Source organism: Gorilla gorilla, chromosome 12, assembly GCF_029281585.2.
Source record: "Gorilla gorilla gorilla isolate KB3781 chromosome 12, NHGRI_mGorGor1-v2.1_pri, whole genome shotgun sequence".
Lineage (NCBI taxonomy): Eukaryota > Metazoa > Chordata > Mammalia > Primates > Hominidae > Gorilla > Gorilla gorilla.
This window is the reverse complement of record NC_073236.2, coordinates 31,968,989-31,985,398: the sequence shown is the minus strand read 5'-3', so window position 1 is coordinate 31,985,398 and position 16,410 is coordinate 31,968,989. Positions and strand designations below refer to the sequence as shown.

General features: G+C 38.1%; 1 protein-coding gene across 1 annotated transcript; it reads right to left on the bottom strand.

Moving 5' to 3' along the window:
• Nucleotides 1-817: 817 nt before the first annotated feature.
• On the bottom strand, nucleotides 818-8,614 carry LOC115933568 (tripartite motif-containing protein 43-like). The gene is made up of 7 exons (XM_031008278.3): nucleotides 8,449-8,614; nucleotides 6,149-6,563; nucleotides 5,438-5,533; nucleotides 4,145-4,375; nucleotides 3,232-3,254; nucleotides 2,606-2,703; nucleotides 818-1,491 (listed from the first exon to the last, which is right to left on the bottom strand). Exons 2-7 carry the CDS (start codon nucleotides 6,557-6,559, stop codon nucleotides 1,010-1,012), a joined length of 1,341 nt encoding a protein of 446 aa, XP_030864138.1. The 5' UTR covers nucleotides 6,560-6,563; nucleotides 8,449-8,614; the 3' UTR covers nucleotides 818-1,009.
• Between the last annotated feature and the right edge of the window lie 7,796 nt (nucleotides 8,615-16,410).

Below are 16,410 nucleotides of genomic sequence, written 5' to 3'. Positions count from 1 at the left end.
TTCCATTATTTAATCAGTGATCATGAAAATGACCATCTGGTGGCTAGACAGACTCAATGGACTCACTATAAACTGGGTTTTCATCAGAACTAGGTTTTGTTTGTTTTGTTTTTTGTTTTGGTTTGATTTAGTTAGTTTGTTTGTTTATTTTCTTTTTTTTTACCTGATACTAATATGTTTCCAATGTAACATGAGGTGATGGTTATGTCTGGTCTCTAGTTTATCAGTGAGAATTCACAGTCTGTGTGAATTGGAAATATAAACACATTTTAAAGCAGACAGTCTGCACATCTATTATTCCCTGGGTGATGCTGTTTGCTTTATTAAACAGATACAGAATTCAATGTGGGTTAAACCCTTTTGGTTCTTGCTCAGACATCGCTAGCAAATTCTCAGAAAAGCAATAGGCTGTACCATTAGCCTATGTCTGTAGATGAATATACTATCTAGGTTTTTGTAGTGTGTTCTGATATTCACACAATGATGAAATCGCCTAACAATGCATTTCTCAGAATGTATTTTGTTGCCATAGGATGCATGACTGTTAAATTCCTGTTCTAGCCCAAAGATTCAGTGAAAACTTCTGTGCAAAATAAATTTTTCCCCTCAAAGTGATGAGGTGTAGAATTTACTGTATTAATAGGAGGGAACTCTCACACTTACAAGTGCATTGTACAAAACCCCGTCTGTCCATGATGTACAAAAGTTGTTCCTGAATGAGATCATTAAGTTGGAATCACACACCCACATATTTCCAGAATTCCATCCAATAAATTCACACACACTTGAAAATCACAATACATATTTTAGGTAATGGGCCATAAGAGATTATTTTAATTGTAAGAAAATGTACAAAAAGTTTTGCCTTTTACAAATTTTCTATTTAATAGCAATAAAATGAAGTGACACTTAAGTACAAAAAAGCCTGAACAGTATGATTTCTTTGTATCAACAGTGAAGGGCTCCCTTGTATATGGAGTTCCCAAACAGTAAGTTTTCTTAATCCTGATCATCTGTGGCCAGTGTAAAAGAAAGGCCTGACAGGAAAAGTTAGGGAGCCAGCTGGGTAACTCCATATGAGGGAACTCTTGGTGACATTCAAAAAACTCACACTTCCACTTTCAAAATCAAGAAACACACCAACCCGGCCCAGAGGTTTCTCTACATAGTGAGGAAACACTGGGGAGGTGGTCAAGAGACTGAAATGATTATCCACCTTCAGACACAAAAGAAGAAATATGTCCTCAGAGTTATCCATTGTGCTATTCTTCCTTATCCGGGAGTCATTACAGACTCCCAGAGCCCAGTCACAAGAGTTGTCCACATCCAGCTCCCAGTAGTGTTTCCCAAAGGAGAAGACCCTGGCTCCCCATGCAGCAAAATAGTCAGATCTGTCAGAATTCAAAGGTCCACGTCTAAACATCCAACTTCTCACATCCTCAAAGAGCCTGATATTGTGATTGGTTACTTCAAAATGGAAGGAAATTTCCACTGTAGAAAAAAGAGAATATTCCAGTGAAAATCAGTTTATAAATTCTTATGTTCAGATAAGAAAGAGATTCTCACTAGAAAACACAGGTCAAGATTAGAAAGAAACTTCTGTCTGGAAAAATGTTGGAATCAAAGGGTGTTAGGAGATCTGCACAAGTAAATGGCTAAACTAGGATGATCACAATTTCTATAAACTCAAAAAGTATAAACGGGAGGAAGGTCATGTCTATGTCTCGTTAGCGACCTTTCATAACAACTGAAAAACTGGAAGCTCCTGCACTGCAGCCAAGTCCATAGCAATAAAATTAACCTTCATTGTCTCCTCTCTGTCAGGGCAGAGCAGGAGGCTTTGGACAGGAGATGAGGTGGGCAGCCATTCTTAGTCCCAAATAAAAAAGTTATCACTTTCCAGAAATATTATGATCTGCCACTTAAGCTAGCAAATTCATACTTAAAGAGAAAATCTGAATCTGCCTTCTGAAAAGTGCAGATTCCTTGCAAGAATTATCTGACTTTCATGCCAGATTCAGGCACAGACTTCTTTTATTCTGCTGGATTTGTCATGATCTATCCTGGAGTTCTATCTAAGACCTCATCAACCACCAAATCATGTTCCTATTGTTCACAGATTCTCAGTTTTTGCATTGCTATATAAGTTACTCATGTATGCTTCAGTTGATTAAAAACATGATTAAAATTATAAATGCTATGAAACTTCACCTAAAAATGTATTTTTTTAAAAAAAATGCTGTCACTCAAATCAGTCGTTAACTGCACTGAATTTGAAATTGAAATGTCCTGAATTCAGTTCTGTATACTTCATGTAATAATTGTATACATGAAATTGTATCAGAGAATGGTTCCTAAAGTCCTAAAGAGCCCTTCTGCATGTTTTATTTTTCTAAGAAATTTGTTATATGGCTGATTCCTATTACATTTCACCAGCTTTTATTTCGTTTAGTCTGTTTGATGATAGTGAAACTATAAATATAAGTACCTATTCACAGGCTATTCTCTTCTTCTAGATGAAAGATCATTACACTGGGAAAGCTGCCCATAGAAAACCATAATTGAAGGCATTGCATGTGGATCCCACCAACAGGGCCACACTCACCTCGGAAGCGGTTGAGCCTGTACACCAGTCCAGTGATGGGCCCTGCTGTGAGCTCTGGATTCACAGGCTGGGGCATGTGCAGCAGCACGGACTCACTCCTGCATGGAAGTAGGTTGAGTTGGTTAACTTTCTGATGTCTGTGTTTAAGAAACAGATTCCAACAGAAAATGCTTCATTCAAACCCACTTCTGATACTGTAATGTACCTCCACAACGCTACGATGGGTTTGTGGCTCTTAGGGAATCTTTCTAACTATTCACTCCATTTCTAACCTACTGCCACTGAAAGATAAATGCCTCTCTCCCTATCTGCCACCAAATAGTTTATCTCTAATTATGATTCTGAATCGCAAAAAGAGGCAACTGTATTCTAGCAATCTCTGCATTGCACTCTTCAAAACATAAACCCCTGAGTCACTTGGGAAAGTAAGAAAAGATTAATGTCTGATAAAAGGCATAGGTGACATTCATCATACCACATAAACACATGACTACACACACATACACACACAATCACACTGACACATTATGGTGTTAGTAAATTATGTTTTCACTTTGTTGGGAACAGCTTGATGTTTTTCATAGCATGCCTTGTGCTCCAGTTTGCACTGATGGCCAAAAACATACCTTGCCACGATGTCTCCCAAATCCTGTAGAGAGAGAGAGAGAAAAAAAAATGACTTCTTTAGAAAGTTGTCATTCTTGTTGGGTGAGGTGGTTCACACCTGTAATCCCAGCACTTTGGGAGGCCAAGGTGGGTGGAACACCTGAGGTCAGGAGTTCCAGACTAGCCTGGACAACATGGCAAATCCCCGTCTCTACTAAAAATACACACACACAAAAAAATAGTGGGGTGTGGTGGTTCATGCCTTTAGTCCCAGCTACTAGGGAGGCTGAGGCAGGAGAATTGCTTGAACCAAGGAGGCAGAAGTTGCAGTGAGCTGAGATTGGGCCATTGGACTTCAGTCTGGGTGACAGAAGAAGACTCTGTCTCAAAATAAACACACAAAAAGTTGCTATTCTGCCTATCTGGTCTTTAGGTTTTCAAAACTTTAGAATTACCATATACTATTACTGCCACTCTTTCAAAATTCTCATCTCTAACAATTATACCAGTAAGACCTATTGACAATATGGATTTCTGATAAATTAAGGACCCTAAATTTGAGTGAGAGAGAAAGGTGTGAGTAGTGACTGCACATTGCTGCAGCTGTCTACAAAGTGGTCTTTTTCAGGGCTAGTCCCCAAAGTGTAATGTGGCTCAAATCAAGCATGAAATTTTTTCTTCCAGAGTTTTAATGAAATGTGCTGGAGGAGGAAGCTTGTGGTAGAAAATGTTGTATGGAAATCTAGTTGCACAATTCCATAAAGCTTCATTTCCATGATTAGGGTAGGAGTTATAGTTCATCTCTATAACCGGTGGGAATGACTCTCACCGTCAGTGCAGGAGATGAGGAAATAACGTCTGGTACCCAATGGAAGGCAAAGATGTAAATGTCAGCTAACACAAAGTGTCTCAAGGGGCATCCTCCATTCTTACCTGGAGCAGCTCCACATCTGGTTTATGACACATTTCCATTAGTTCCTGATACATTTCTTTCAAGTGTTTACTCTTTTGATCCATTTTGACCCAACTTCTCTGGAGTTGCTGAAAAATCTCTTGGTATTCCTTGTTCAGTCTCTCTAAATGTTGTTTTTCTTCCTTATGGAGAACTGGATGCAGCTTCCTATACTCATTCCTGATCATCTGTGCCCGTAAAACCACATCGCCCTGTAGGGATATGAATTTTGTAGGTTATATACCCAGGCCCACTTCCACCCCACAGAGCCCACAACTTCATCCTCCTCATTCCTTCTTTTATTTTCCATCCTTTACAAACAGGATGATGAGTTAAGCAAGACCTTCCTTCAAAATTTATGTAATTCATCAATTCCCAAACACCTGCAAAAAAGCCCTTTAGGTTTAAATGTTTAAATCAAATCGGAAATACAATTAGAAAACAACTAAAATTTATGATTGATTGTTACATTGTCATGGATAATACACATAATCTTTGTTACTCAATTAGGTTGTTGTTTCAAATCTCTGTACTTCACAGCCTGAACAATCACTCTTAGTAGAAATGTTTTTAGTATATTATAATCAGGATCAGAAGCCATCACACAAAAAGGATCTTAGTAAAAAGTTTAACCCCCATCTCTCAAACAGTCTACCTCTTTTCTGTCTCCTGTCTTTCTTCTGTCAAATCCATAGACTCTGTATTGCACTGCCATTCTAAGAACATTAATCCCCATTCCATTGTGTTTCTCCTCTCAATAATGACATATTTAGCCTCTCACTGCCCCAGTCATTTTTTATCCCTTCTCCTCAGCTTTTCCTCATGTTGCATTTTCTCCTACTTGGACTGGCATCGTGTGGGTCCTTTGCTATCAGATTTCACCAGCACAAGCACATTTCTTAAATTACTGTTCCCACCCAATTTCTTCCCCCTGGACAATATCATATTCACCAATAAATGCCTTTATTTCTCAATTATATACTATTTAATCAATATTTCATAATTCATTTTATACAGAAAACTCTGTCTGAAATACTTATTAATTTTAAGCACATACTTGCCCTTCAGAATTTATATTTATTTTTTACTTATCTGAAAAGCATTTACAGAAAACCTGAACAATTGTTATATTGAACAGTCTGGTTGTTTTCCAGCCTATGAATAAACACATGACAAAATCTGGCATATGAGAATTTCAACTCAAGTTGCTAATATAAATGTTGTCAGCATGCCTGTCTCAAGCTGGTCAGGAGGACTCACGGTCTCATACGTACCCTCCAGAGGAAGGCTGTTCTTCCTTCCTCATATAGATTTCTCTGATTTTCTTGAATCTTTTTCCATAAAATCCTCATTTGCTTTAAGAGTTTCTCCTGCAAAAGAATTACAAGGTTGAACAACAGAAAGTCAAATGCCAAAGATTCCACAATCTGAGTGGTATACGCAGGCAAGGGATCTAATATATAAATACATTAGTGAGAGGAGAAAAAAACAAAATTTTTCATTGCTCATCCTTAATTGATATTTTTCAGTTTGAGGTTTCAGAATGTAGAACAGTTTAGGGAACTGAAGAGTGAAGATTTCCTGTAACCCAGCTAAATTAGTTCAGGGAAACATCCTGCTTTAGAATCCACTATGCTAGCCCGATTTTGTGGTGTGCTATTCCCATACTCATTTGTCCAGTAATACTAAATATATTTCCAAAATACCTTTCTTTGCACTGGTAGTTTTGGTAGCTTTTCAATGTCATTAGCATTGAACTGTAGAGTCAATTATAATGACATTTACTTAATCAGTCTCTTTTTGGGTGCAAGCTCCATGAAGGAAGGTAGAGTTGCACATTTTATTCAAAATGTCATCATTGGTACCTAGAACAGCACCTGGCACTCAGTAAAGAATGGAGTAATCACCGTGATTCTCATCATCCTTCTAATCTCTTTAACTCTGCCACCCTCCAGCTTTCAGGTGATCACAGAGCTATCTCTTACCCGGTGTTCCTCAGCTGCCTCTTCGATGGGATAGTGTTTGTGAGCCCCGTGCTCCTGAGAGTTGGAGCACAGCAAGCAGAGGAGACTCTTGTCTATGACACAGAACATCTTCTTTGTTTGCCTATGGGTCCCACATATTTGTTTCTCAGAGCTCAGGAATTGCCAGAGACTGGCTTTTCTGGCAATGGTCACTAAATTCTTCAGAAGAATATTGGTTTTGAAGTCCATTTTTGGTGATGGTTCCCTGCATGCAGGGCAGTTGGCAGGACTTTGGGCTTCCTCCCAGGAAAGGCACAGACAGGGCCTACAGAAGCTGTGCCCACAGCAGATGGTGACAGGGTCTACCAGGTAGTTCAAACAGATGACGCAGGTGAGTTCCTTCTGGAAGGCATGTGAGAAGTCTGAGTCCATTTTCCTAAGGAAAGAAAACCACAGGAATTTAATCTTCTACCCTGGAGAGACAAAGATCCAAGCAAAGTTTGAATCAGATCGTGATCGAATAATATCCTTTCTTTCTAAAGAAGTATAGGCTTTAATCTGCAACGACAGAAATAGGAAAAATAGAAAACTAAGGCACAAAGAGACATCAACCTCTAGAAAAAGTGACTGTTCTCCAATCAACACACGACCAGCTTTCCAAACTCTACTTTCTTGCATGGAAGAATGTTGGATTTTTTGAGGTGTTAGTATCCACCAAATTGCTTGGGCTTCAAGGGTTTCATCAACCTGTAAACTCAAGGTTTGAGTCTTGAACAGTCTGAAAATCAGTAACACTCTTAATTGCCAGTGATTGGTTTAGAGAATGAAAGCTAACTAAGCTCTTCTACTCTCATTATTTTATTTAACTCTAACAACCATCCATAATGACTTTTCCAGAAGGACATTGCTTGAAAATGTTAGAGCAGAACTCATACTTTGACCCAAATCAGAAAAAGCTAGCCTTTACTCTCCAAGGAAAAACAGTCAAATCAAGGTAAGGTACCTCTCCAAGGTACAGCTAAGAATCATTGTTTTTCTAGGCTACTATGTTAATTTAATCAACAAAAACTTTCCGGCATGTTTACTGTTCCTGGACAGTCTGTTAATTTGGGGATATACTAGTTAATATTACAACATCCTTAAAAGACAGACAATGAATTCAATTTACAAAAAGATAATGATAATTGAAGCATTATCATTACTCTTTCACACAGTCAGGAAAAGAGTAAGTATCATGCAATAATAGGCACTAGAGGCCGGCACGGTGGCTCACGCCTGTAATCCGAGCACTTTGGGAGGCTGAGGTGGCTGAGGCAGGCAGATCACGATGTCACGAGCTCAAGACCATCCTGGCTAACATGGTGAATCCCTATCTCTACTAAAAAATACAAAAAATTAGCCGACAGTGGTGGCGGACGCCTGTAGTCCAAGCTACTCTGGAGGCGGAGGCTGGAGAATGGCGTGAACCCGGCAGGCGGAGCTTGCAGCGAGCCGAGATAGTGCCACAGCACTCCAGTCTGGGTAACAGAGCAAGACTCTGTCTCCCCCTAAAAAACAAAAACAAAAACAAAAACTAGGCACTAGACAGTAAGTCAGCGTTTTAAATGTGTGTCTTGCTAAAATACAAATAAAAATAAAAACCAAGCCAGGGAAGGTGACTCAAGCCTGTAATCCCAGCATTTTGGGAGGCCAAGTCAGGCAGGTTTTTTGAGCTCAGGAACTCTAGACTGGTGACACGGCAAAGTGTCTAGATCATCCTGTCTCTAAAAATGCTTATATAAATTAAAAAAAAAAAAAAAAGGCTGGGCGCGGTGGCTCAGGCCTGTAATCCCAACACTTTCAGAGGCCGAGGTGAACGGATCACAAGATCAAGAGATGGAGACCATCCTGGCCAACATAATGAAACCCCGTCTCTACTAAAAAAAAATACAAAAATTAGCTGGGCGTGGTGGCAGGCGGCTATATTTCCAGCTACTCTGGAGGCCGAGGCTGAAGAATCGTTTGAACCTGGAAGGCGGAGGTTGCAGTGAGCCAAGAGCGCCGCTGCACTCCAGCCTGGCAATAGAGCGTGATTCCATCTCAAAATAAATAAATAAACAAATAAATAAATAGCTGAACATGGTGGCCCATGTTTAATCCATAAACCTATGGATTATGTTTAAAATAATTTTAAAAAAGAAATGGAGCCGTTTTTAAAACTCAGAAAATGAGATCATTTCATCTAAAAATAATCTAAGTTTGCAGATAAATTAAAGTCCCCAAATTTTGTTTTGGTTTGTAGCTCCTAATAGTAGCTCCTACTCTGGAAATTGTGTACTTACCTCAGAAATATATCTATGTTCTCACCAAAGCTTGCCGTCGAATCAGATGAATTCAGCTCAGGGATGAGAGTCTCACAGCGCAGTGCTGGTAGCTTTCGGAAGTCCCCAAAGCCAGTTGCAAAGCTACTCTGTGGGCTCTGGAGAAGAATGAGCTTGGCTCCTGAAGTGTCGGTTTATAAATCTCTGAAGACCACACCCCTTTCTTCCAACTGATTGCATTTCACAGGGCGTAGGTGGGTGTTAACATAGATGATTAAGTTTCTTCAGAACAGAAGTTTTACGTTTATTTATTTATTTTTTGAAAGGAGTCTGGCTCTGTCCCTGGCTAGTTTTTTTCTTGCATTTTTAGTAGAGGGGGGTTTGATATAATTGATGTAATAGGAATTGCAAATAGAGAAGCCCACACAAGCTAATCAAATTAATTCTAGTTTATTGGATAAATGGCATGATATGTATTCTAGTTCAAATTTGAAGGTGGGTATAAACCTTTTCAGACACTGGAGATGAGACATTTCACCAAGATTGGGTGTGAGGAAGAGGAAAGAAATAGAATAGTATATAAAATAGTATATAGAGTAAAAATACAGTAAAAGGAAAAATCAATCTGCATAATATGGTGTATGGCTAAATGTGTGTTAACATTTAGGCGAATCAGACATGGAAAAATCCTAAAAGGGAGATTAATAGAGGAGATAATTGACTCAGTAAGAACTGTGAAGAAGCATCTCAGGAAGAGAAACTAGAAGTCTTTATATAGGTTTTGATTTAAAGAGGGAGAGAGAATAGGAACATTGAAAAAGACGGACAGAAAGAAATAACAAATATTCAGACTCCTTGCAAGAGTGAGGCAGAAAGTTTATAGATTGCTTGATTACACCCAGCATATAATTATTTGAAGTTTTCTGTTGAGAGTGAGAGTATGTAATCCTTTTAACCAAATGTCTCCGCAGAACTATGTGTCATTAAGTAAGGTGATAATCAATATTCAATATCAAAAGATGCGTCTATTTCTCGATGAGGAGAAGCAACTGCCTCTGCAGGCACTGGACAGAGAAGCAAAATAGCTTTTCCAACAACTACAAGACAGTCAAGTGAGAATGACCCAACATTTAGAAAGGATGAAAGACATGTACAGAGAGCTGTGGGAGACGTGCCACATGCCTGACATGGAGCTGCTCCAGGTGAGGAGGAAGGGTCCATCCCCAAAGAAAGGAAGACTTTGCTGGACAATGCTGCCAGGACATGCAAATGTCACCTGCATATGTCACTGCTCTCAGCTTAGTGACACATGCTGTCTGACTCCCACATTACATTTGTCCAGTTTTTCAGAAAAAAGCTACAAAAGAAGCTTATTAGAGGGGAATATTCCCTGTGGTCAGTGTTTGATAAAGGGGAATATAAAATTACATCCACTCAAAGATTCCAAAAAAGCTTGCTTGTTCATGGTTAGGATAAGAATTACATTTCACCTATGTTATTTCTATTTGGAAAAGTTCCTCCCTCTTAGAAGCAGGAGATACATATATGATATATATGGTACATATATGTATGTATACACACATATACATATATATATACCCCCCCCACACACACATATCTATGGTGTTGAATAAATAATATCACCTAAGCCAGGGGTGTGCAATCTTTTGGCTTCCCTGGGCCTCATTAGAAAAAGAATTGTCTTGGGCCACACATGAAATACACTAAGATTAACTATAGCTGATGAGCTTTAATAAAATGACAAACAAAAATCTCTTCATGTTTCAAGAAAGGTTAGGAATTTGTGTTGGGCCACATTCAAAGCCGTCCTTGGCCGTATGTGGCCCACGGACCGTGGGTTGGGCAAGCTTGTTGTAAGGTATGAACTTCAAATACTACAAAACTTTTTTAGGCATGTTATTGGTTCTTTCCTGGAGCAGCTCCATATCTAGTTTATGGCACATTTTTATCAGCTCCTTATAGATTTTTCTTAGGTTTTTTTTTTTTCTGAACCATTTTGTCTTTTTGCTTTTCTTAAGTTGCTGTAAAATCTTTCTGTCATCATGGTTGTAAGTTTGTCTAAATGTTGTTTTACTTCTCATGGGGAACTGAATGCAGCTTCCTCTACTCAGCTCTAGTTATCTCTGCCCGTAGCTACACATGGCACTGCGGGGACCTGGATTTCCTAGATGACATGTTTACTCTGAATTCATCCTCCTCCACTTGTACCTCTTCTATTCACTTTGACTCGTTTTCTTTTCTTTATCTCTTTCATCTTTTCTTTATAATAAAGATCAGGGTCTCACTATGTTGATGGCCAGGCTGGTTGGAAACTCCTGGTCTCAAGTGGTCTTCCCAAAGTATTGGGATTACAGACATGAACCACCGATCCTAGCCTGACTCATGTATTCTACCAATAAGCTAAGTACAGAAACTCGTGTCTTCCCACTTGACAGAACCATGAAATCAATCATTCCTGTCTTCCTTTCATTTATTTGTATTGTTTCTTAATAATACTGACAGCCAAATTCATTCTTTCCTCAAACCACTTTCATTCATTATATGACTTCCTAAAACACCTGAAGAAAGGTTATTATTGATCGTTTCTTCAATATATATCCATTGATATCTGAAAGCCTACATGAGAGCCATTGGAATTTATGGTTGATTCACAAATAATTTTTTGCAGTATTATGATCTCTGTGTTTTTAAATTAGTTTTTAGTACCAGGTCTTCCTACTCCATAGCTTGACCACTCTCCCTGGGCATTAATCAATGCTGCATTGTACCCTCAGGATTGGAAGCCATGAGAAAAATCTTCCTCAAATCCTACCAAGATGATTTCCATTCAAGTGATAAGTGGATACATTTCTAGCATGTCTGTCTGAGGCTAAATCTGAGGGAAAAGGCCTAATACTTGCAATCCACTGGTTGGTTTTCCTGCTTTCCTCATTTAAATTTCTTTGGTTTTCTTGAATTTTTGCCCACAAACATCTCATTTGCTTCATAATCTTCTCCTGTAAAAGAACTATGAATGTGAACATCAGAGAAGCAAATCATTTTAGGTTTCAGACCCCCAGTGATAAAGAAATCAAGGGATGAGATATGAAGGAGATTTGGGAAGATCTCAGACTATAGAACCACAACGTGTAACGCAACAAGTTTAATAGGAAAATCATAGGCAGGGCTAATTTACAGATAATGTGGCACCTTGCATCAGAATTGGAATCTACTGACACCATGCCTTGCTAATTCTAGCGTGTTTTATTCTATTATTTCCAGTGTTGGTAAATAGGTTTCTTATAGAAAAGACTTTTTAACTTGTAGTTTGGATAGCCAGAAACTCTTCTGATATTGAGCTCTTTACAGTGCCTTGAACACTGCATCAAGTAGTCAAATTATTACAATGATTATTAACTTTATCACACCCTCAGTGACATGTAAGCTCCAGGAAGGAAAGTACACTCACATTATATTTATTATTTTATCATTGATACCTAGGCACTACATGACATCCAGTACAGAACAGATTAATCATCATGCTCTTCATCTTCCCCTAATCTCTTTACCTGTGCCATCCTCCAGCTTTCAAAGTGCTCTCAGAGCCATCACTTACCCACTGTTCCTTAGCTGCCCCTCACAGTGTGTGTGAGCCCCATGCTCCTGAGAGTTCCAGCACAGCAAATGAATCAGGCTCTTTTTCCACCTCTCCAAATATCTTCTTTGTCTCCCTGTGGATCCCACACATTTGTTCATTAGGGCTCAGGAATTGCCAGAGACTGGCTTTTCTGGCAATGGACACTAGATTCTTCAGAAGAATATTGGTTTTGAAGTCCTCCTGCTGTGACAGTTCTCAGTATGTGGGCAGCAGGTAGGAATTTTGGTTTCTTCCTAGGAAAGGCAGAGACAGGGCCTACAGAAGCTGGGGCTGCAGCCTGTGGTGATGGGGTCTACACATTAGTTCAGACAGAAGAGGCAGATGGGTTCTTTCTGGAAGGCTTGTGTGATGTCTGAGACCATTTTCCTGAAGGAAGGAAATTAGGAAAGGTATGATTCAAACTTCTTCATCTTATGCCCTGAGAAACAAAGACCAAAGCAAAATTTGACTGAGGTTGTGACTCAATGATACACTTCTGTCTAGAGTAGAATAGGCTTTATTTTGCATAAGACAAAAATAGAACCTGAGGCACAAAGAGAGCTCTCAGATCTGTAGGTAAAATTGTCAGATGCATGCATAACTCACAGGGCACTACATTCTACCCTTTTCTTTTGCATAGAAAAATGAACCTCAGAGAGGCCAGATATGGTGGCTCACACCTGTAATCCCAGCACTTTGGGATGCCAAGGCTGGTAGATCAGGTTGGAGACCAGCCCGGCCAATATGGGGAAACCCCATCTCTACTAAAAATACAAAAACCAGCCAGGAGTAGTGTCACATGCCTGTAATCCCAGTCACTCAGGGGACTGGGCAGAAGAATCGCTTGAACCCTGAGGTTGCCGTCAACTGAGATTGAGCCACCGCTCTTCAGCCTGGGCAATAAAACAATACCTGTCACAAAAAGAAAGAAAAAGAAGGAAGGAAGGAAGGAGAAAAGAAAAGAAAGAAAAGAAGAAATGAAACCTCAATTTTGTTGAGTTTTGACTTTACTCCAAAAAGCTTGAGGTTTAAGAGTATGAAATTGGGACCAATTTATACCATAGAGGATGGGTCCTGAATATTCTGAAAAACCATTCTTAATGCTCATTGTGATTGGGTTAGGAAAGATCGATTTAGTACAAAAGAAAAAAAAGTGATTGGTTTAGGAAACTGTATTTCACTGAGATTTTACTCTCATTATTTCATTTTGATGTCATAATTTTCTCCTTTAAAGTATTTCAAAAATTCTCAATCACAAGCCACCACTGCAAAATAATTTCTAAATAAATAAGCAATATTTATTTACTGAACATTTGGTGAAATTTCATCAGATCAGATTTCACCCAAAATTTGATCAGATTTCACCCAAAAATGCTAAAGAGGCATTTAGTATACTCTAAAACACAATATTACCCTCAAATTATTCAACATATTACCTAAGTTGTATATTATAGAATATTTTGTCTTGTGCATATATTTATGTGCCACCTTTAGAATTGAAGGTAATACATTTATGCACAACATATGGAATAAAATATTCTCAATAAAATTTAGGATATACAAGTATAAAATTGCAAGATATCTGAAAACTATTTTCTGAGTTCTTAGAATACATAGGAACAACTAATGAATACATAAATGATACAAGTAAAATTAATCTTCACTGCAGTTCACAAGTATGTAGGAAGACAGGATAACAAAATAAGAGTAAAAACATTTTTACTAATTAAGCAAATGACATCATTTCATAGAAACAAGCTCAGTTTGTTGAAAAATTAAACGTAGGTCAGTCTGTTTTGGATTGGAAAAGTAGCAGGAACTCCTCCTCTGTTAGCTGTGTTCTCACCCTAGAAATATACTTATGGTCTCACTGATACTTGCTGTAGAAGTAATAATATAAAGTCTGATCAGGGATCAGTGCCTCGCCATATAGTGGCAGTAGCTTTCAGACATCTTCACAGCCAGTTCCAAAGCCACTCTGTGTGTCCCAGAGAAGAATGAGCTTGGCTCCTTGTACCTCTTTATATTGAATCTCTGAAAAATCACACTCATTTTGAAAAGGTTGTACATTTCTTGGAGTTTGGGATAGCCGTTAGGGTTCTTGATTAGATTTCACCAGAAGAGAGGAAATGATTGATTCGACACCTTGGCTAATCTCCATAAACACACTTTAAACTTCCTCTCATCAAGAACCACTGAGTTTACAACAAATGAACCCTCAAATACAAATTTGTGGATAATTTTTAGAGTACTTGAATATTTTACTCATCAAAAGATGGGAAAGAGGATACCATCAATTTATGATTTTAATAAATGTCTTCAAAAGTCTGGAATATTTTTTCTCCTTTTTCTTTTTTTTTTCTTATGTTTTTGGAAATGTTTTGCCTGAAATTGGCTTTAATTCTAATAGTCTAACTAGACTGGAAATGCACTTTGCTGTTGCTTTTAAGACTTGATCTCTGGTTTTAATGTATTAATGTATTACTGTCAATTCATATATTATATATATATTTTCTGGCTCTGTAGCCCAGGCTGGAGTGTGGTGGTGGAATCACAGCTCACTGCAGCCTTAAACTGCTGGGCTCAAGTGATCGTTTTGCCTCATTATCTCAAAGAGCTGAAATTACCGACGTGAGCCACTGCACCCGGCCTATTAATTTATGTTTTTAATAAAAGCATAAGAATTATCCTTATTATAAATTAAGAAATAGAATATCTTTACGAAAATATTTTTAAGGAAATATAATATCTTTAAGGAAAAATGAAATCTCCAGTAGCTATAGACTCCTATGAAAACCACCGTTACCAATAACAATTTTGTGTATGTCTATATAACACATACATATGTAAATATATATAACGTATACATGAATTTTTTCACATTTGGCAGTCATTGAAGAATAAAAATCATAATTTATATTAATAAAAAGTGAAATAAGTAAAATGTGCTGTTTAGTGAAAACTTTGCTTAGCAACTTAAATGAAGCTGCAGAAAATGTGAATTGGATAATAGATGTAAAGAGATGTCAGGAGGGCTTCACAGATGGACAAATAGAGGTAAACTAGGAGAGTAATAGTGACATATGGAGGATGAGAGTATCACGTATGTCCTTTATAAACAGCATAATGTGTGATTGACTGTAGCACAAAGGGGAGCTAAGTAGAGAAGATGAGGAGAGTACATATTCAAGGATATAATGTTTGATAATTTTTTCAGAGTAAACAAATACATTATTGAATTCAGGAAGCCAAATAATCCCCATTTTGGATGTGTAAAACATAAATTTACTTTGTTTTGAATGTGCAAAACAATATATTTTGGCTGATTTTTAGTATTTCTCTGTCTTTGGTGGCTGATTCATTATGATATTTTAAGTTTGAAACCACCACCAAAGATGAAGAATCTCTTAAAAGCAGCCAAAATAAACTGTTTCATTGTGAGGGAACACTTAATAGAATGACAACAGACTGCTCCACAATCATAAATCATAAATGTAAGTATAAGACGGTGGACTATTTGTAAAGTGTCAAAAAATGTAACTGCCAATATGGAGATGAATGTGAATTGGAAATATCTTTTATATAAGAGGATAAAATGACTCTTGTCATATAAGTATAATAAAAAAGGGACTTTATATCCTACTAAGGGCTTCTAGAACAGTACCTATGAGATCTACTTGAAAGGTAATTCCAACATTTCTGCCACATTAAATCTGGCTTTATTTATTGCTTAGTCTCTTAACAGTGTTTCCTTTATGTATCTTTTCTGTTTCTATACATGTCTGGTAAGTTTTACCCAAAAAGTGAACTATGTAGAGTAGACTAATGTAGAAAGCAAAACCCACATGTGTTCCCTTTTACTAGGCTGTATGTGTGTGTTTTGGGGGAGGAGGTTGAATCAATCTAGTCAGGAGTTGATTTGGTTTTGGGACTTTTTCCTCTTAGATTTATTTCCAGGGCACCATAAGTTTCACGCTCATCTAGCATTACTTTGTGTTTCAGGTTGGACTGGTTCAGCAGCATTTCTTAATAACTGCTGTATCCTCACATTTAAGTTTCCTTCCAAATTCTGTTCAGTCCCCCAGAAGACACTGCTTTGACCTGTTACTCAACAATTGTGAGCCTAGATGGGGGTGGAGATGAGGATGGAGAAGCATTCTCTGTCATTCTGATGAAGCTCAGCCATAGGTTGACACTGTTTCTGGGTCTGCATGGTTGCAATCCTTTTTTTTTTTTTTTTTTTTGACGGAGTCTCGCTCTGTTGCCCAGGCTGGAGTGCAGTGGCATGATCTCCGCTTACTGCAAACTCCATCTCCCGGATTCACGCCATTCTCCTGCCTCAGCCT